The following is a 21,916-nucleotide window of genomic DNA, read 5'->3' on the forward strand; positions in this document are numbered from 1 at the left end:
ATTTTTTCCCATACGAAACGTTTCGTGTACGATTATATTATTATTATTATTATTATTATTATTATTATTATTATTATTATTATTATTATTATTATCATCATTATTTTATATTTTGAGTGCGAACTTCATTCTATTTGTTAACATGATTTAACCTCAAAATCAAGGTTAATGTATCGCCAATACCATATGTTGTCTATTTTCATTGAAATGGTATATATTTTTTTCACAGTGTAGACATTCCCATGTACAGCTGTTTTCGTCTGCTGGATGCAACTCCTTTATCAGCAGTGGAGTCAGGCGATTGTAAAAAAATGTATCTAACTTATGATGATGGTAAAGTGGGGAAGAACTTGGTAGTTGGTAGTTGGTTACTCGAATATTCAACTAAATGTACATGCTAGTTGCCAGCCGGGGATTCAAATAATCAACTACAAAGCAGTTAAGTGTTGATGTTTAGGTACTTGGTCATATCCAGTTAGATATTAGAGAATACCCTACAACCAACCAGTTGGTAGTTGGGGATTCAGATTCTGTCTTGTTTTATGGTTGAAGTATACAAATATGAAGAAATCAAGCGCTAAATGTATGTATATGCATGCACTCGCATCTTCGGGACAACATACTACAAACTGCCTCCAAACTTCACCGGCATAACCTTACTGCTTTTATATTCACTGCAGGACTATTGCAAATACATTTAAGCTATATAGGTATAATACAGTACCAAACTGAACGTTTGAACCCCATAGCATTTCTGAAAATGCATATTTACACTGAGGAATACCTTCCCCAACAGTTCTGTCTTTCGTTACGGATGCACAACTTTAGTAAGTGATTTCATTTAGTTTGAAAATTCGAAAGCTAACGATTACATTCGACACGTCAGGTATATAGAAATAGGGGCCATATCACATTGGGTGATTCCAGACATGGCCAGGTGAAAACGCTAAGCGGGAAATAGACGTGGCCAGACAATTTCCCTGCCAATGGGATGGGACGTGCCTCAGGAGTAGGACTCTGACAATATCCCATCCAATGGGGTGGGACTTGCCTCAGGAGTTGGACTTCGACAATTTCCTTGACTCAGTGGTGGGACTTTGATAATATTTGTTTGTCTAGATATCCTTGGTGACCCTACACTGTGAACCCCATTGAGCAATCGATAGTTGCAGGGGTCAAATTGAGATACTGGTACACTTGAGGGTTTTATTGTGGTTTTGACTTTTAGCCAATGCGGTAACGTGACGTATGAATGTTGCATTGAATAACCAAACATCCTCTACTGTTGCTAGATTGATGTAGCAGATTTAATTGTCAATCTGGTTTAAGTCAACACATGTTCTAATTATACAACGGGGTTATATATTACATGTAAGCTTATACTTTATATTCTTAAAAATAACATATCTCACATATACTCTTGATGTTTGTCGTTCAAATACCAATCGCTTATAAATTTGATATGAAAGTCTTATCGAAAAGACGTGTAATAAACAAGAAAAACTGTGTACTAAAATAAATTTATTGAAAGTTCATATAAAATAATATACATTTTGTATAATAAAATGGTTACGGTATGTAGAATAAAAAATAAATGACAATAGAGGAGAGAAAATGATAGGGTGTAAGGTCCATAAACGATTCTGTTGATCAGAAACTATTCAATAAATCGTGTTCCAGCCTGTGAACACTATTATGCAGAATTAATGTTTTTCCTGATGATGTTGAAATAAAAACAGTTTAGACACTTTTTGAAAACGTACTCTAATATGTGTATGGAATGTAAGGTGGTTGTTAGAGTCTAGTGGATGTGGGCGGATTTGACGTGGTGTAGGCAGGGTTGTCCATCCCAATCGCGTCGCTGGGAGGCTGCACATTGCGGTTCTTCAATACACACTCCTGTCAAAAACAAAGGTAACTCAGTATATTGTCAAGTCCAATGTCACATCTATTTAGAACTAGTATATATAGGCTTATAACTGGCGTAATTGAGAAAAACAACAACACGTATATAATAAACAGCTAAGCAAAAATAGTTGATCGCGCTAGCCATGTACCTGATATTGTGGGGGCTTTTCTGGAACGGTATATGGCTGTTGCTGGTTGGAGCCGTAGTCGCTGTACTTCCGGGGCCGGTTGAGGTCCGCCAGGCTCGGCTCCCCGTGGTCCTGAGGCCGCAATTGGTGATCCTGCAGATCCAGCGGTCTGAACACTAGCCTAAACCTCTGTAATCAAACAGGGTAAAAGTTCTGGTCATATTTACTATACATGCAATACAGACAACACATTTCAATTTTAAGTTTAAAAACTTCCGACGTATGTTTTTTTTTATAAATTACAAATTAAATAGGGAACAGGACCCCGTACCTCCCAGCTGGAGCCGTATCTGATTATGTGGTAGAGCCAACCAATGGGAATCCAGACGGCGGCGAACGCGGCCATCGTCCACCCGATGCTCACCGCCCACTGAGGGTAGGTGTAAGTGCCCTTCGGTCGCTTGTAGTCAAGCTCTGAATAGCTTATAGCGCTGAGAATAAATATCACCTGCAAAAGATATCACATGTGCATCAACAATTAATGGTTGTCTTTTGCTCTCCGGCTTTAGATGAATACACATTTTGATCTATCTATGGTTGGTACCATGGTTGGGAGTGTTTGCTTTGTTCTTTCATACATTAACTTACATATCGGAATGGTAACAAGGGGCGGAGCTTAAGCGTTCAGTATATATACTGAGGTTAAAACAGTTAATACATTCGTTCTTACATACTCGTGCATAAATCCCGGGTTGTGGGTGCTTTATATATGTAAAGGGAGTCCATGATATTTTTAAACCAATGGGAAAATCAATCGCTACTCGATTCCATTTAGTCTTGTAGACTCTAATGTTTTATTGGCATAAGGCCTTAAACAACAACAACAAAAACAACAGAAAACTGTGTTTACTATAGATTCATCCCAACCCGAGCTAAGGGTGGTTTGTGGAAACGAGGAGAGGTATCGTCCGATATCGGTACCTAGCTTGATAAAAAGTCAAAGGGAGATAACCGGGATCTAGGACCACGGTAGAGTTTGACGTTAAAAGGTTTACAGAGTTTCCGCAAAACACCCCGCGCAAGGGTTGGATGAACCTATATTACTAGAGTGGCCATGGTAGAAACTCAGTTAAACAATGTACGTGAAGTTAGCGGCCTAGCGGCCTAGCGGCCTAGCGGCGTGAAGTTAGCGGCCTAGCGGCGTGAAGTTAGCGGCCTGGCGGCCTAGCGGCGTGAAGTTGGCGGCCTAGCGGCCTAGCGGCCTAGCGGCCTGGCGGCCTAATTATTTTTTTCTATTTCCAAGCAATTGTTAATGCGTTTTTTTTAAAACAATGATAAATCAAGGTTTTTTATTCATATAGTTACATAGCGGCCTTAAATTGTTATATATTCAGAATATTTTTCTTTACCTTTTATTCTAAAACAATTTTAAATTAACTGTTTTATGCACAAATTATCACTCTGAAGCGTTTTTCAAACTTTATTCAAAAAAGTCGATCAAGCACTTCAGCGACCTAGCGGATAGAAGCCTGAAATAAGCGGCCTAGCGGCCTAAATTGAATCCTATTTCAAAGCATGTATACATGCATTTTCTTCTAAAACAATAACATTTTAACTGTTTTTATGCACAAATTAACACATTGAAGCGATTATCAACAGTTTTTTTTCCAAAAACGTCGATAAAGCAGTCAGCTATTTCAAAGCATTAAACATGCTTGTTCTTCTTAATCAATGATATATTAACTGTTTATATGCACAAATTATCACTCTGAACTGTTTTTCAACTTTTTTTCAAAAAAGTCGATCGAGCACTTCAGCGGCCTAGCGGCCTAGCGGCGTGAAGTTAGCGGCCTGGCGGCCTAGCGGCCTAGCGGCCTAAAATGGTATTCTATTTCAAAGCATGTATACATGCATTTTCTTTTAAAACAATGACATATTAACTGTTTTTATGCACAAATTAACACTTTGAAGCTATTAGCGATTATCAATATTTTTTTTTAAAAGCGTCGATAAAGCAGTCAGCTATTTCAAAGCATTAAACATGCCTGATCTTCTAAAACAATGATATATTTACTGTTTATATGCACAAATTATCACTCTAAAGCGTTTTTTATTTTTTTCAAAAAAGTTGATCGAGCACTTCAGCGGCCTAGCGGCCTAGCGGCGTGAAGTTAGCGGCCTGGCGGCCTAGCGGCCTGGCGGCCTAAAATGGTTTCCTATTTCAAAGCATGTATACATGCATTTTCTTCTAAAACAATGACATATTAACTGTTTGAATGCACAAATTAACACTTTGAAGCTATTAGCGATAATCAACATCTTTTTTTTCTTCAAAAAAGTCGATTAAGCAGTCAGCATACATGCCTATCCTTCTCAAAAATATGTTGATAATCGCCTCAGAGTGATAGTCTGTGCATAAAAACAGTTAACATATCATTTTTTAGAAGAAAATGCATGTAGTCATGCTTTGAAATAAGATAGCATTTTAGGCCGCCAGGCCGCTAGGCCGCCAGGCCGCTAACTTCACGCCGCTAGGCCGCTAGGCCGCTGAAGTGCTCGATCGACTTTTTTGAAAAAAAGTTGAAAAACGCTTCAGAGTGATAATTTGTGCATATAAACAGTAAATATATCATTGATTTAGAAGATCAGGCGTGTTTAATGCTTTGAAATAGCTTACTGCTTTATCGACGCTTTTTAAAAAAAAAGATGTTGATAATCGCTAATTGCTTCAAAGTGTTAATTTGTGCATAAACACAGTTAATATGTCATTGTTTTAGAAGAAAATGCATGTATACATGCTTTGAAATAGGATACCATTTTAGGCCGCTAGGCCGCTAGGCCGCCAGGCCGCTAACTTCACGCCGCTAGGCCGCTAGGCCGCTGAAGTGCTCGATCAACTTTTTTGAAAAATAATTGAAAAACGCTTCAGAGTGATAACTTGTGCATAAAAACAATAAATACATCATTGTATTAGAAGATCAGGCATGTTTAATGCTTTGAAATAGCTGACTGCTTTATCGACGCTTTTAAAAAAAAGATGTTGATAATCGCTAATTGCTTCAAAGTGTTAATTTGTGCATAAACACAGTTAATATGTCATTGTTTTAGAAGAAAATGCATGTATACATGCTTTGAAATAGGATACCATTTTAGGTCGCTAGGCCGCTAGGCCGCCAGGCCGCTAACTTCACGCCGCTAGGCCGCTAGGCCGCTGAAGTGCTCGATCGACTTTTTTGAAAAAAGTTGAAAAACGCTTCAGAGTGATAATTTGTGCATATAAACAGTAAATATATCATTGTTTTAGAAGATTAGGCGTGTTTAATGCTTTGAAATAGCTGACTGCTTTATCGACGCTTTTAAAAAAAAAATGTTGATAATCGCTAATTGCTTCAAAGTGTTAATTTGTGCATAAAAACAGTTAATATGTCATTGTTTTAGAAGAAAATGCATGTATACATGCTTTGAAATAGGATACCATTTTAGGCCGCTAGGCCGCTAGGCCGCCAGGCCGCTAACTTCACGCCGCTAGGCCGCTAGGCCGCCAGGCCGCTAGGCCGCTGAAGTGCTCAATCGACTTTTTTGAAAAAAAGTTGAAAAAACGCTTCAGAGTGATAATTTGTGCATATAAACAGGAAATATATCATTGATTAAGAAGATCAGGCATGTTTAATGCTTTGAAATAGCTGACTGCTTAATCGACTTTTTTGAAAAAAAAAATATGTTGATTATCGCTAATAGCTTCAAAGTGTTAATTTGTGCATTCAAACAGTTAATATATCATTGTTTTAGAAGAAAATGCATGTATACATGCTTTGAAATAGGAAACCATTTTAGGCCGCTAGGCCGCTAGGCCGCCAGGCCGCTAACTTCACGCCGCTAGGCCGCTGAAGTGCTCGATCAACTTTTTTGAAAAATAATTGAAAAACGCTTCAGAGTGATAACTTGTGCATAAAAACAATAAATACATCATTGTTTTAGAAGAACAGGCATGTTTAATGCTTTGAAATAGCTGACTGCTTAATCGACTTTTTTGAAAAAAAAGATGTTGATTATCGCTAATAGCTTCAAAGTGTTAATTTGTGCATTCAAACAGTTAATATGTCATTGTTTTAGAAGAAAATGCATGTATACATGCTTTGAAATAGGAAACCATTTTAGGCCGCTAGGCCGCTAGGCCGCCAGGCCGCTAACTTCACGCCGCTAGGCCGCTAGGCCGCTGAAGTGCTCGATCAACTTTTTTGAAAAAGAATAAAAAAAAAGCTTTAGAGTGATAATTTGTGCATAAAACAGTAAATATATCATTGTTTTAGAAGATCAGGCATGTTTAATGCTTTGAAATAGCTGACTGCTTTATCGACGCTTTAAAAAAAAAATATTGATAATCGCTAATAGCTTCAAAGTGTTAATTTGTGCATAAAAACAGTTAATATGTCATTGTTTTTGAAGAAAATGCATGTAAACATGCTTTGAAATAGAATACCATTTTAGGCCGCTAGGCCGCTAGGCCGCCAGGCCGCTAACTTCACGCCGCTAGGCCGCTAGGCCGCTGAAGTGCTCGATCGACTTTTTTGAAAAAAAGTTGAAAAACAGTTCAGAGTGATAATTTGTGCATATAAACAGTTAATATATCATTGATTAAGAAGAACAGGCATGTTTAATGCTTTGAAATAGCTGACTGCTTTATCGACGTTTTTGGAAAAAAAAACTGTTGATAATCGCTTCAATGTGTTAATTTGTGCATAAAAACAGTTAAAATGTTATTGTTTTAGAAGAAAATGCATGTATACATGCTTTGAAATAGGATTCAATTTAGGCCGCTAGGCCGCTAGGCCGCTTATTTCAGGCTTCTATCCGCTAGGTCGCTGAAGTGCTTGATCGACTTTTTTGAATAAAGTTTGAAAAACGCTTCAGAGTGATAATTTGTGCATAAAACAGTTAATTTAAAATTGTTTTAGAATAAAAGGTAAAGAAAAATATTCTGAATATATAACAATTTAAGGCCGCTATGTAACTATATGAATAAAAAACCTTGATTTATCATTGTTTTAAAAAAACACATTAACAATTGCTTGGAAATAGAAAAAATAATTAGGCCGCCAGGCCGCTAGGCCGCTAGGCCGCCAACTTCACGCCGCTAGGCCGCTAGGCCGCCAGGCCGCTAACTTCACGCCGCTAGGCCGCTAGGCCGCTAACTTCACGCCGCTAGGCCGCTAGGCCGCTAGGCCGCTAACTTCACGTACATGTTAAACAAGCTTTTTGGAAAAACATAATGTATACTAAATGATTTCTAACGAATACGTTTTTATCTTTCCCCGTGGACAAGATTTTAAGTGCATCCAAACCCGAGCGTAGGTCGGGTTTACCGAGTTTCCGCAGAACTACCTGCGCGAGGGTTGGGATGAACCTATCTTACACGAGCGGCTATGGTAGACCTTTTCTCCCACCTAATTTAAACAAATTAAAGTGAAAATGTACAAGACAAGGCTACCATGATTCTACAGGCAACGGCCATCAACAAGTTAATTGTGTAATGAAAATACAATTAAGCGCATGATCCCGGTAATATTTCGTGAATCCAAAATGTTATAGGATCATCTTAATATCATTGGTCGCAATCGGCCGCTAGTCCTAGGTTAATCTTTTTCGCAAAATCGGCCCTTGGAGTACACGACAATAACGAATGTATCTCTATTGCTAACAGTGGCTTACAGTTAAAAAAGGAAGTGACGTCACATTTATATTTTCACTGTTTGAGTGTAACTCTGTCGGACAGGAAACACAGCCTAACCGGACAGGACACACAAACCAGCCGGACAGGACACACAACCCTGCCGGACAGGACACACAATCCTGCCGGACGGGAAACACAACCCAGCCGGACAGGACATACAATCCTGCCGGACGGGACACACAATCCTGCCGGACAGGACACACAACCCAGCCGGACAGGACACACAACCCAGCCTGACAGGACACACAATCCAGCCAGACGGGACACACAAACCAGTCGGACAGGACACACAACCCAGCCGGACAGGACACACAACTCTTCCGAACGGGACACACGATCCTGCCGGACGGGACACACAACACAGACGGACAGGACACACAACACTGCCGGACGGGACACACAACCCAGCCGGACAGGACACACACCACAGCCGGACAGGACACACAACACTGCCGGACAGGACACACAACCCAGCCGGACAGGACACACACCACAGCCGGACAGGACACACAACACAGACGGACAGGACACACAACACTGCCGGACAGGACACACAATATAACCGGACGGGACACACAACCCAGCCGGACAGGACACACAACCCAGCCGAAAAGGACACACAACACAGCCGGATAGGACACACAACCCAACCGTACACTAAACAAAAACCCGTCGGACAGGACACACAGCACTGGCGGACAGGAGACACAACTCTGCCGGACAGGACACACAATCCTGCCGGACGGAACAGACAACCCTGCCGGACAGGACACACAACCCAGCCGGACAGGACACAACTCTGCCAGACAGGAGACACAATTCTGCCAGACAGGAGACACAACTCTGCCGGACAGGACACACAACCCTGTCGGACGGGAAACACAATAATGCCGGACATGAGACACAACTCTGCCGGACGGAACACACAACTCAGCCGGACGGGACAAACAACCCTGCCGGACTGGACACACAACTCAGCCGGACGGGACACACAACTCAGCCGGACGGGACAAACAACCCTGCCGGACAGGAGACACAACTCTGCCGGACGGGACACACAACTCAGCCGGACGGGACAAACAACCCTGCCGGACTGGACACACAATCCGTTCGGACAGGACACAAAACACTGTCGAACAGTACACACAACCCAGCCGGACAGGACACACATTCCTGTCGGACAGGACACACAACCCTGTCGGACAGGACACACAAACCTGTTGGACAGGACAGACAACCCATCTGGACAGAACACACAACCCTGTCGGACAGGACACACAACACTGCCGGAAAGGACACACCACTGTCGGACAGTACACACAACCCAGCCGGACAGGACACACATTCCTGTCGGACAGGACACACAACCCTGTCGGACAGGACACACAACCCAGCCGGACAGGACACACAACCCTGTTGGACAGGACAGACAACCCTGTTTGACAGGACAGACAACCCAGCCGGACAGGACACACAACCCTGTCGGACAGGACACACAACACTGCCGGACAGGACACACAACACTTCCGGACAGGACACACAACCCAGCCGGATAGGACACACAACACTGTTGGACAGGACAGGCAACCCAACCGGACAGGACACACAACCCTGTCGGACAGGACATACAACACTGCCGGACAGGACACACAACACTTCCGGACAGGATACACAACACTTCCGGACAGGACACACAACCCAGCCGGACAGGACACAAAACACTTCCGGACAGGACACACAACCCAACCGGACAGGACACACAACACTTCCGGACAGGACACACAACCCAGCCGGACAGGACGCACAACCCAGCCGGACAGGACACGCAACACTTCCGGACAGGACACACAACCCAGCCGGACAGGACACACAACACTTTCGGACAGGACACACAACCCAGCCGGACAGGACACACAACACTGCCGGACGGGACATACAACCCAGCCGGACAGGACACACACCACAGCCGGACAGGACACACAACACTGCCGGACAGGACACACAACCCAGCCGGACAGGACACACACCACAGCCGGACAGGACACACAACACTGACGGACAGGACACACAACACTGCCGGACAGGACACACAATATAACCGGACGGGACACACAACCCAGCCGGACAGGACACACAACCCAGCCGAAAAGGACACACAACACAGCCGGATAGGACACACAACCCAACCGTACACTTAACAAAAACCCGTCGGACAGGACACACAGCACTGGACGACAGGAGACACAACTCTGCCGGACAGGACACACAATCCTGCCGGACGGAACAGACAACCCTGCCGGACAGGACACACAACCCAGCCGGACAGGACACAACTCTGCCAGACAGGAGACACAATTCTGCCAGACAGGAGACACAACTCTGCCGGACAGGACACACAACCCTGTCGGACGGGAAACACAATAATGCCGGACATGAGACACAACTCTGCCGGACGGAACACACAACTCAGCCGGACGGGACAAACAACCCTGCCGGACTGGACACACAACTCAGCCGGACGGGACACACAACTCAGCCGGACGGGACAAACAACCCTGCCGGACAGGAGACACAACTCTGCCGGACGGGACACACAACTCAGCCGGACGGGACAAACAACCCTGCCGGACTGGACACACAATCCGTTCGGACAGGACACAAAACACTGTCGAACAGTACACACAATCCAGCCGGACAGGACACACATTCCTGTCGGACAGGACACACAACCCTGTCGGACAGGACACACAAACCTGTTGGACAGGACAGACAACCCATCTGGACAGGACACACAACCCTGTCGGACAGGACACACAACACTGCCGGAAAGGACACACCACTGTCGGACAGTACACACAACCCAGCCGGACAGGACACACAACCCTGTTGGACAGGACAGACAACCCTGTTTGACAGGACAGACAACCCAGCCGGACAGGACACACAACCCTGTCGGACAGGACACACAACACTGCCGGACAGGACACACAACACTTCCGGACAGGACACACAACCCAGCCGGATAGGACACTCAACACTGTTGGACAGGACAGACAACCCAACCGGACAGGACACACAACCCTGTCGGACAGGACATACAACACTGCCGGACAGGACACACAACACTTCCGGACAGGATACACAACTCTTCCGGACAGGACACACAACCCAGCCGGACAGGACACACAACACTTCCGGACAGGACACACAACCCAACCGGACAGGACCCACAACACTTCCGGACAGGACACACAACCCAGCCGGACAGGACGCACAACCCAGCCGGACAGGACACGCAACACTTCCGGACAGGACACACAACCCAGCCGGACAGGACACACAACACTTTCGGACAGGACACACAACCCAGCCGGACAGGACACACAACACTTCCGGACAGGACACACAACCCAGCCGGACAGGACACACAGCACTTCCGGACAGGACACACAACCCAGCCGGACAGGACACACAACCCTGTCCGGACAAGGCACATAACACTTCCGGACAGGATGCACAACCTAGCTGGACAGGACACGCAACACTTCCGGACAGGACACACAACCCAGCCGAACAGGACACACAACACTTCCGGACAGGACACACAACCCAGCCGGACAGGACATACAAACCTGTCGAACAGGACACACAACGCTGTCGGATAGGACACACAACCCTGTCGGACGTGACACACAACCCAGCCGAACGGGACACACAACACTTCCGGACAGGACACACAACCCAGCCGGACAGGACACACAAACCTGTCGAACAGGACACACAACGCTGTCGGACAGGACACACAACCCTGTCGGACGGGACACACAACCCAGCCGGACGGGACACACAACCCAGCCGGAAGGGACACACAACACTGCCGGACAGGACACACAATCCTGCCGGACAGGATACACAACACTTCCGGACAGGACACACAACCCTGTCCGGACAAGGCACATAACACTTCCGGACAGGATACACAACCCAGCCGAACAGGACACACAACACTTCCGGACAGGACACACAACCCAGCCGGACAGGACACACAAACCAGTCGAACAGGACACACAACGCTGTCGGATAGGACACACAACCCTGTCGGACGGGACACACAACCCAGCCGGACGGGACACACAACCCAGCCGGAAGGGACACACAACACTGCCGGACAGGACACACAATCCTGCCGGACAGGATACACAACACGTCCGGACAGGACACACAACACTGCGGACAGGACACACAACCCAGCCGGACAGGACACACAACACTTTCGGACAGGACACACAACACTGCCGGACAGGACACACAACACTTCCGGACAGGACACACAACACTTCCGGACAGGACACACAACATTGCGGACAGGAAACACATCACTGCCGGACAGGAAACACAACACTGCCAGACAGGACACACTGTTGGGTCATTTTTCATTCAGACAGAAATATAAAAAAAACCTTCTCGACATAACGTACCATGCAGAATATAGGAGACAGAACGGTCCAGCACACGGCCATGTATGGGTTAATTCGCCAACCGTACATCATGGCTAGGTTGTCATAGAAACGACGGATTCCTGAAGTTGTTAAAGACATTCTTAAAATGATACAGCAAAGAAATATTATATAACTAAATATTTATATATGCCATTAAAATTTTGAACATTATTATTTTAAACAAGAATTGTTATAAAGGGTAAAGGGAAAGGTGGGGTTTATTTTATGTCGCAATGATGAACATGTCACATAAAATCTGAAGTGCTTTTAAGGGTGCACATAAAACGTTGATTTTTTATTGCTATGCATTTTCATGTTTAGCACATTTGGCATTATGATTTAAACAAAAATATGTAAATGATTTCAGTCTAATGATTATGAAACCCTATGATATCTATAAAAGCAAATGTTGTTTTTTTAATTAATAGCTACGTGACCACAACTTCCCCAGTGAACAATGCGTAAAAATATCGCTTATGTTTTATTTCAACCCTAATCATATGCAGTGTTTGGTTTTGATCATTAAAGTCAAACGAGATGAACACTACAGTGCATTACAAACACTACAGTGCATTACAAACACTACAGTGCATCACAAACACTACAGTGCATTACAAACACTACAGTGCATTACAAACACTACAGTGCATTACAAACACTACAGTGCATTACAAACACTACAGTGCATTACAAACAATCAACCTATATTGAGCGCCTTTAAAGCCACGAAGATATCTACTGTTTCAAAAAAGATTATGTCCATGTCAGGACCCTTTAGTATTCCTGGCAGATAACCTGTACTGATCGTAGACGAAACTCATAATGAAGATCGAACCACGGATCTTCTGATAGTGAGACCGATGTGCTTACTACTCGGCTTACCCTCCACTGAGAAAGAATTCATGCACGTGTGCAATAGACTTACACAATTTGTAACGATTATTTCAAAGCTATGTTATGTTTTGTGCACAACTATACTTGCAACCACTCACCGTAACACCATGCTACTGCTATACAAGAGAATGCGGCTACAAACAGGATGATTTTACTTCCGGAATAGTAGTCAAACAGCTGGAACACATACATCCCGCCCTGGAATCAGACGAAAAACATTTGACTTTCAAACAGTGTCTTGATGACTTAAAGTTTGCTTTACAACTAATACATTTAAATGTATCATATCCACTTTTAAAAATGACATCGTGAATCGGTAAAACCCTTGTTATTTTGAATACTAGATAATTAATTTAACCTTTGACAACATGTTGTCGTTCTATCGGGCCCCAGTGTGTCCAAACTACCATCTCTTCTCTGGAAGTACCAATGCTCTGAGACAAGGTGATCTTCTACATTGTACTTAATTAATTAACTATAACAGGAGTTTGGGACAAAGCCAGTAACGTTCACTGTTTCCCTGAGTCTCAAAATCATGTTCAACCTTATTTACAGGCACAGATGACGTGCGTAAACTGTTCCACCTCGCAGCAGGGGCTGTGTTAATGTCTATAGACCAGACCCATTTCTATAAAGAGAACATGAACCGCTGTGTTACCGGGCAGACCATGGGGAGGCCGACGAGGAAACAAAGGAAGCAGACAAAGGCGATGAAGACCTCCCGCCGGTATCCCTTCCGGAGGAAGTCTGGAAACTGGTCTACCACCGCCGTCACCACCCCTTCCACACCAACAAACTGAAAACAACAGATATTTCCAACATTGTGAAGTCTCAAGATAGTTTTAAATTCAGGATACGTATTGGACAAATATACACCAAATATAATGACTGGTGAACACGGAACAGGCAAGTGTGACGGATGACAATTTGATCTAAAAAAATATGTTTGTATTTTGTGTATTGCGTATTTTTGAAGGCCAATTAGATACAGTTTTGATGTTATCAAATCAGGGTCACAACCGATGTAAACAAACAATTAAGTGACGTTAATTTCTGAATACAGTCGGGGCCCCTTGGTGAACATTCGGGCTCCTGGGTATATAGTCGGTGCCCTTTGGTAAACAGTCGGGGCCCCTTGGTATGAAGTCGAGGCCACTGGGTATACAGTCGGGGTCCCTTGGTAAACAGTCGGGCCCCCTGGGTATACAATCGGGACACCTGGGTATACCGCCGGGGCCCCTTGGTAAACAGTCTGGGCCCCTTGGTAAACAGTTTACAGTCGAGGCTCCTCGGTAAACAGTCGAGGGCCCTGGGTATACAGTCGGGGCCCCTTGGTATACAGTCGGGGTCCCTGGGTAAACAGTCGGGGCCCCTGGGTTAACAGTCGAGGGCCCCTTGATATACAGTCGGGGCCCCTGAGTTAAAGAGTCGGGGCCCCTGAGTTAAAGAGTCGGGGCCCCTGGGTATACAGTCGGGGCCCTTTGGTAAACAGTCGGGGCCCCTTGGTATGAAGTCGAGGCCTCTGGGTATACAGTCGGGGCCCCTTGGTAAACAGTCGGGGCCCCTGAGTATACAGTCGAGGGCCCTGGGTATACAGTCGGGGTCCCTTGGTAAACAGTCGGGCCCCCTGGGTATACAATCGGGACACCTGGGTATACCGCCGGGGCCCCTTGGTAAACAGTCTGGGCCCCTTGGTAAACAGTTTACAGTCGAGGCTCCTCGGTAAACAGTCGAGGGCCCTGGGTATACAGTCGGGGCCCCTTGGTATACAGTCGGGGTCCCTGGGTAAACAGTCGGGGCCCCTGGGTTAACAGTCGAGGGCCCCTTGATATACAGTCGGGGCCCCTGAGTTAAAGAGTCGGGGCCCCTGAGTTAAAGAGTCGGGGCCCCTGGGTATACAGTCGGGGCCCTTTGGTAAACAGTCGGGGCCCCTTGGTATGAAGTCGAGGCCTCTGGGTATACAGTCGGGGCCCCTTGGTAAACAGTCGGGGCCCCTGAGTATACAGTCGAGGGCCCTGGGTATACAGTCGGGGCCCCTTGGTATACAGTCGAGAGCCCTGGGTATACAGTCGGGGCCCCTTGGTATACAGTCGGGACCACTGAGTATACAGCGGGGCCCCTTGGTACACAGTCGGGGCCACTGAGTAAAAGAGTCGGGGCTCCTATGTATACAGTCGGGGCATTTAGGTAAACAGTCGGGGCCCCTTGGTATGAAGTCAAGGCCCCTTGGTATACAGTCGGGCCTCTTGGTATGTAGTCGGGGCCCTTGGGTATGCAGTCGAGGGCCCTGGGTATACATTCGGGGCCCATTAGTATCCATCGGGGCCCATGGGTATACGGTCGGGGCCCCTAGGTATACAGCGGGTCCCCTAGGTATACAGTCGGGGCCCTTTGGTAAACAGTCGGGGCCCCAAAGGTATGAAGTCGAGACCCCTGGGTATACAGTCGGGGCCCCTTGGTAAACAGTCGGGCCCCCTGGGTATACAATCGGGACACCTGGGTATACCACCGGGGCCCCTTGGTAAACAGTCTGGGCCCCTTGGTAAACAGTTTACAGTCGAGGCTCCTGGGTAAACAGTCGAGGGCCCTTGGTATACAGTTTATTGTTTGTACATTTTAACAAAGTTAACCTTTTTTCGACATGTTCTTTCACAAGACAGAGCGTTCAAGAGACCTAATGCAACCAGTTATTTATTTCTTTTATTTCTTTATTCGCAAATACAAACACACACAACACTCTTTGTTGTGAAATATGAGACACACAATAGCATTTAATTTCGACTGACCTGACTGTCCAATCCGAGCAAGATGATCATGAGAAAGAACATAATGGACCAGAATGGAGCGCCCGGGAGCAAAGTCAACGCCTTGGGGTACGCGATGAACGCCAATCCTGGGCCTAGAAGAAAAATGAGACCAAAGTAAATCATTCAATTATTAAGTATTATTTACGTACTTCAAATTTTATATTTTGTAAAAACGCTGGATTCTTCACATTATTTGTAGGTAAGAATCTTCTGTATATTGATTTTAAAGAAAAAGATCTGTAATTTTGTACAATTTATTTTAATCATGTTCGTCTCTAGAAATTCGAGTTTCAATATTTACTTTCACTATATCTGGCAAATCCACCGCCGATTCTCATGTAAATGATACTCAAGATAGATATCTTCGATGGTAAATAGCAATTTGACTTTCTTGTTCACTTAACATTCGAGATGTTACCTTTTCTAAGGTGCTGGACATTACAAGGTATGTCATGCATCACATCCCCATTCTAAGCAATTGCACATTTAAGAAGTGAGATATAACATTTTAATTGTATGTCTTTACCTGCTTCGGCGACTTCGGATATTGGTTTGTCCTGTAGGTGAGACATGTGACCAAGGATGGAGAATATGATGAATCCTGCCAAGATGCTCGTACCACTGTTCGCACACGCAAAAATGATGGCGTCCCTGTGGAAGAATGTTATTCTAGTCAAGAAAGTACTTAATTACTGGCTGAATGTCAGCGCCCGTCTGTTTTCCTCTGTTGAGCAACAGTCTCTATATTAACTACATTTATTATAACAATAAATGATGACATAAATAATTGTACCTGTATGAGTTGTGGTTAAACTTGTTGTAGCTGCCTAGCGCGGTGAGAGCGCCTACAGAGATGGAGTAGGAGAAGAAAATCTGCGTCCCTGCGTCAACCCACACCTACACGAAGCAGAACAATGTAGAATTATACATTATATGTATGCAATTTAAAAAAAAAACAATAACAAACAAACATCGTCATAGTTCGACATGTTAATCAAATATTAATATTAAAATACTAGTAATAAAAAAGTATGGTTATGAACTCGTTTATGTTAGGTTTTGATGTGAATATGTTTTTGTTCGGCATCCATGTAACGTTAACACTGCGAAACATAATTGAATCCAGTTAACAACAATGACCGGAAGTGTGGTTGTACCTGATCCGTGTAAACAAGTAATACCTGTGTGTCCAACATCTTGCTGAAGTCTGGTTTAAGGTAGTAGAGGATACCGCTTCCGGCGCCCTCCAGCAGACAGTTACGGATCAAGAGCACAATCATGAACAGGTACGGGGACGTCGCCGTCACGTACATAACCTAGCAGAAACTATATGTGTTTGAGGAACGTATAGAGTCATGAACGGCATCTTCTTGGACACTAATCATGTTAATGGACCCAAAAGAGATACACTTGTTCAACTTTTATTAAACCGGAAAGGATGTCAGGTGGAGTCAATGTTGAAGCTTAGCAACTTTATTTAGATGCATTTTAAGTACATGTACTTGGGCGTCTAACAGAATGCGACAAAGGGTGTGATTCGGGATGGACACACCAGTTTTTCTCCAATGATAATTATTTTAGTTTCATTTACCTTCCCGGACGACTTGATTCCCTTGCAGATACAGAGGTAGACGACGATCCAAGCTAACAGCAGACACAGGACGAGGTCCCACTTGGGCTTACCAATGTCGTGTATTCCCTCAGAGATATCTAGAACATTGATCCTGTCGAAGAAGGTTTAGGTATGTGTTAACATGGCTAAACACTTTCTGTCATCGAAATGGTTTCTCTTTTGTACAAAAAGACTACAGAACTTTCCTGCATAGGTTTCAAACGAGTATATCTTATAGCTATGGTTAACCTTTTTCAGGCAAATATTCAAAATGGCACGTACTCCCAGTATTCGGTGACGGGGTCCACCTGGTAGCCGATTGTTTCGTTGTAGAGCGCCGACAGGTAGATGGTGATGTTCTGGAACGCCGCCGCCGCCGACGAGATGCATGTGCCGTTAAACAAGGCGCCCACCTCCGTTACGTTGCCAGAAACACTAAGAAACGGGTTGAGAACATGAACGGAAGGTTATAATTGCATATCATAGTTTTGTTGTAGTAGTTAGTTTAATTAGTTTAAACATATTTATTTTACAATGATTGTGAAACAAGTTATTACAACATTATATAAATCACTCTCGTTGGCCCGATTTTGCGCGAGAGTGTGGTATTCTGTTATGGGGGAAACCGGAGAACCCGGAGAAAACCCACTTGTCCGGCTTGGTGACCACAAACAAAACTCACATGCGCCCGAGCCCGGAATCGAACCCGGGTAGCCTAGGTGAGAAGCGAGTGCGCTAACCACTAAGCTAACCGGACAACCTACTTGTAGTAGTTGACATAATTTCATAAACTTATATATATATTTCTTGTAGTTTGCAGTTATGTTATATCTAAGGACTTGTTATACGTAAGGACATGTTATTAATCGGAAAGAACATAAACAACACAGGTTTCAACGTATCAGTTCATTGTTTGTGCTCGAAGAGAACTCCCGAAGTGATATTGACATTTGGATATATTAAGTATACTAGTGTGAAGTAATATAAATAAAATGCCTCTTACTTAAAGGAACATCTGTTGTCTATGGACTGGTCGAACTCTGAGCAGTGTATAGTTGCCCAGGCTGGATCACAGTCCGTCCAAGGGAGCTTACTCGTGAACGACGCGAAGAAATATCTGAACGCCCAGGCGAGGATTACGTTGTAGTAACAGTTCAGGAAGAAGACGATGATCAGAGTGGACAAACCAATACCTGCAGGAACAAACGACATAATCACATGCCCCAATTTCTCAAAACTACTTAAGCTTAACAGGCTTAAGTAGCTTATTTCAATAAGTCAAAATACATACTGAAATTGAATTTTTATAAATGAACAGTGGTTAATTGTCATTATCATAAACATAACTCCTATCTTAAGTGTAAAAACTTTTAAAGAAGTTAATATTATGCAAATTATTGGAAAAAAAATAGTGAGCTTAGCTTAATCCTGTTATAAGGGACTTAAGAAGTTTCAAGAAATTGGGGCCAGAACATTTTCTAACATGTAAAAATGACTAAAACCATATCCTACGTATACGCTCCCACAAGAATGGAAGACCGTGATATTTAATCAGATTACTGACCAGAGGAGCTAATGTATGTGAAATTCTTCTGAAAATCCCGCATTTTTATAGAACTCTATTACGCTTCAGACTGTACAAGTTTTATTTCTATCTTGTGCAAGACCTACACTTAACCAAACAAAACAGGCGTAGTTCTGCAAACAATATCAGAACCATGGCTTAAGACTGTATACCCCTGAAGAATGGGCAGAGTTTCCAGGCGTTGATCCCAGCTACGCCCATAAACTGGCCGACGGCGACCTCTAGGAAGAAGAGTGGTATGCCGCCGACGATGACACAGATCAGGTATGGGATAAGAAAGGCTCCTGAAATTAAGATTGTAAGTAATGTTCTAAAAATAGGGCCTATACGAGGATACACTAACTAAGGGATCTTGCGATGATGTAAAAAACACCTTATGATGAAATCACATTCCTTAATCTTCTTCTTTTCTTTAAACTTGTGTTTCGAGCAAGTTTAACTGCTTTAGTTATACAGCGACGAAAGGGGAATACGCGAAGAAGGGTCACCAACTTCGCACTCGCACTCACTCTCCATTAAGTTTCGCTCACCATTTTCCCAAATGCTCTACTTTCGCCTGCAGACATATTTGGTGATGAATTACCTACGTGTTGCTCTGTATATATCGTATTCATAACCACGGCGAATCTAATTGCACGATTGCACCAATGTAAATATTTACTACTGGTCATGAAACTCAAAAGTAATTATATGTAAATTTATTCGATGTCAATATTGACAGTCTATCACTTTAACAACTGACAATGATGAACGGAAAAGCCTATTTATTCAACATTTCTTTCTTTCTTTAGATTATTAACTTTCATTATAAACAAAATCCAGCCGTACAACTTCGCATGCATACTAATGCGAACGAATGTATTTAAAAATAAATGTATAATGTCATTACGAGCCGAATATATGTTGCATAAAGGATAAAAGGTTCGCATTTTGTACACATATTTACATGGTTTCACGATAAGGATTGCATTATGTAATCTGACCAAAATTGCTATCTTAAGGCTGTAAAAGGTATAAAAATGCATGCCGAACATACAAACTACTTTAAGTCAATCATTTAAAGAAAACAAACAGTACACAATGGGCACTTACCTCCGCCGTTCTTGTAACAGAGATACGGGAACCGCCAGACGTTCCCAAGCCCCACGGAGAATCCGATGCACGCCAACAGGAAGTCGAACTTCGAGCCCCACGTCTCCCGCTTCTTGTAGTCCAGCTCCGTATCCGGTCGAGGCGGCTCGTCCACATCCAGCTCAACCTTCGGAGATTGCTTCTCCATTTCTCCTTCGGTAATTTGTTGTTTTCAGTCAGTCAACAGTAGTTTAACACTGCACGAGTTGCATCCTTCAGTTGTTTCTACTTTATTTAAATTATGTGAATTCGTCAGTGGGACATTCGTGTTTGCTGAAGCACGGTTAATGAATGGTGTAGCGACTGGTTAAACCTTCCCCTCTGAAGACACGCTGGGAGGGAGTGTACCTTATACGATGATATCGTAGCCAAACGGGCTGTTCAAACAAACAGCGAAATTGAATCCTGTGCATGGACCACCATACAATGAGAACATATGAACTGGAACATTTAGTACCAGTTTCTTAAGATGATTGCATTAAAAGTGTCAGCTTGTTTAGAACTAATTCCGTATGCAACGTAACACTTGCGTAAATTTATTTGTTTTGGTGATAAATTTTAGCCACACCAACAACCTGATTGCGTCATACAGAAACAATCCATGCGGTTTAAACAACAGATTAAACATCAGCGACATTTTGGCGTCACGAAACTGTTAATAAAAAAATAATTAATAAAATAATCACAAGGCTAATCCTTTTTTTATCTCTCCACAAATCATGTTTTTTTTACCATTACAGTCAAATGAGTAAATCATGATAATGCATTTAAGTAAAAAAAGTCACGTTTGCATCAACATACATTATGTGGCTTTAAAGTTAAATGGTTTATAAACAAACATTATAACCCACGATTAATTTATTTTTTGTATATATTCATCAAGTGCTAACTTATATTGGGCACCTTTAATTTCTATTTTATTTCAGACCTCCATATCATGAAAATGAATCTTTAAAACAGCTTGTACGAGGCAATTTATTTTAAACTAGGTAATGGTTTGAAGCTGACTTGAGTATATATATATAATTTATATATATATATATTTAAAATGACTGACTTCTGGTAAAATGTCAGTATATAATTCTACTTCCAATCACTTTGATTTCTAAAATACCTAATATGCCTCACTTGTTTGCAAACATTTCAATACACATTTATTATCGGATGTAGATCGGGAGTTTCACAACTGCACAGCCTGTTGAACACGAGATGTCTCCATCCGTACATGTAGCCGATTAGCACGTGTTGCATTGCAGATCCAGCGTACTGGAGAGGTGAACCCGCTTGTAATGTTTAGTGTGGAGAGGTGACGAAGTGTGCAGCTGTGGCGATCGCTTGCAATGTAAGTGCTACCAGGTTCGAATCCCGGATGTGGAATTTATTTTATATACCATGTATTACTTATAATTAACAATAATAATTAATAGACTTTTACATATACTATATATATTTAGAAGTAATTACTTTACGCATTTCGGTAGTCAAGACAATGTAGTGAATACTTTATACATGAATGACACCAGTATTTTTCTATCGCTCGCTTTGTTCCGTCAACTAATGTATTTAGTTATACAACTAGTTTGTTGTCTTGCTTGCTTCACACCATCAAAGCGACACTATT

The 21,916-nt window shown here is 43.4% G+C and overlaps 1 protein-coding gene across 1 annotated transcript; it reads right to left on the reverse strand.

Annotated features, from left to right (window-relative positions):
* Window positions 1-1,508: 1,508 nt before the first annotated feature.
* On the reverse strand, window positions 1,509-20,823 carry LOC128225546 (sodium- and chloride-dependent taurine transporter-like). The gene is made up of 15 exons (XM_052935402.1): window positions 20,257-20,823; window positions 19,317-19,448; window positions 18,583-18,772; window positions 17,862-18,014; window positions 17,559-17,691; window positions 17,149-17,283; window positions 16,761-16,864; window positions 16,494-16,618; window positions 15,947-16,059; window positions 13,819-13,956; window positions 13,259-13,358; window positions 12,246-12,346; window positions 2,368-2,544; window positions 2,058-2,225; window positions 1,509-1,899 (listed from the first exon to the last, which is right to left on the reverse strand). Exons 1-15 carry the CDS (start codon window positions 20,441-20,443, stop codon window positions 1,795-1,797), a joined length of 2,061 nt encoding a protein of 686 aa, XP_052791362.1. The 5' UTR covers window positions 20,444-20,823; the 3' UTR covers window positions 1,509-1,794.
* Between the last annotated feature and the right edge of the window lie 1,093 nt (window positions 20,824-21,916).

The sequence above is a fragment of the Mya arenaria genome, chromosome 3, assembly GCF_026914265.1.
Source record: "Mya arenaria isolate MELC-2E11 chromosome 3, ASM2691426v1".
In the NCBI taxonomy this organism is placed as follows: domain Eukaryota; kingdom Metazoa; phylum Mollusca; class Bivalvia; order Myida; family Myidae; genus Mya; species Mya arenaria.

Bases quoted from the DNA above. Each gene is read 5' to 3' on its own strand.
- LOC128225546 (XM_052935402.1), bottom strand. From the start codon at position 20,443: ATGGAGAAGCAATCTCCGAAGGTTGAGCTGGATGTGGACGAGCCGCCT. The intron at 19,449-20,256 runs GTAAGTGCCCAT...TCTTAATTTCAG, and splicing joins CTGTTACAAGAACGGCGGAG to GAGCCTTTCTTATCCCATAC. The intron at 17,284-17,558 runs GTAAATGAAACT...AGTTTCTGCTAG, and splicing joins GAATCAAGTCGTCCGGGAAG to GTTATGTACGTGACGGCGAC.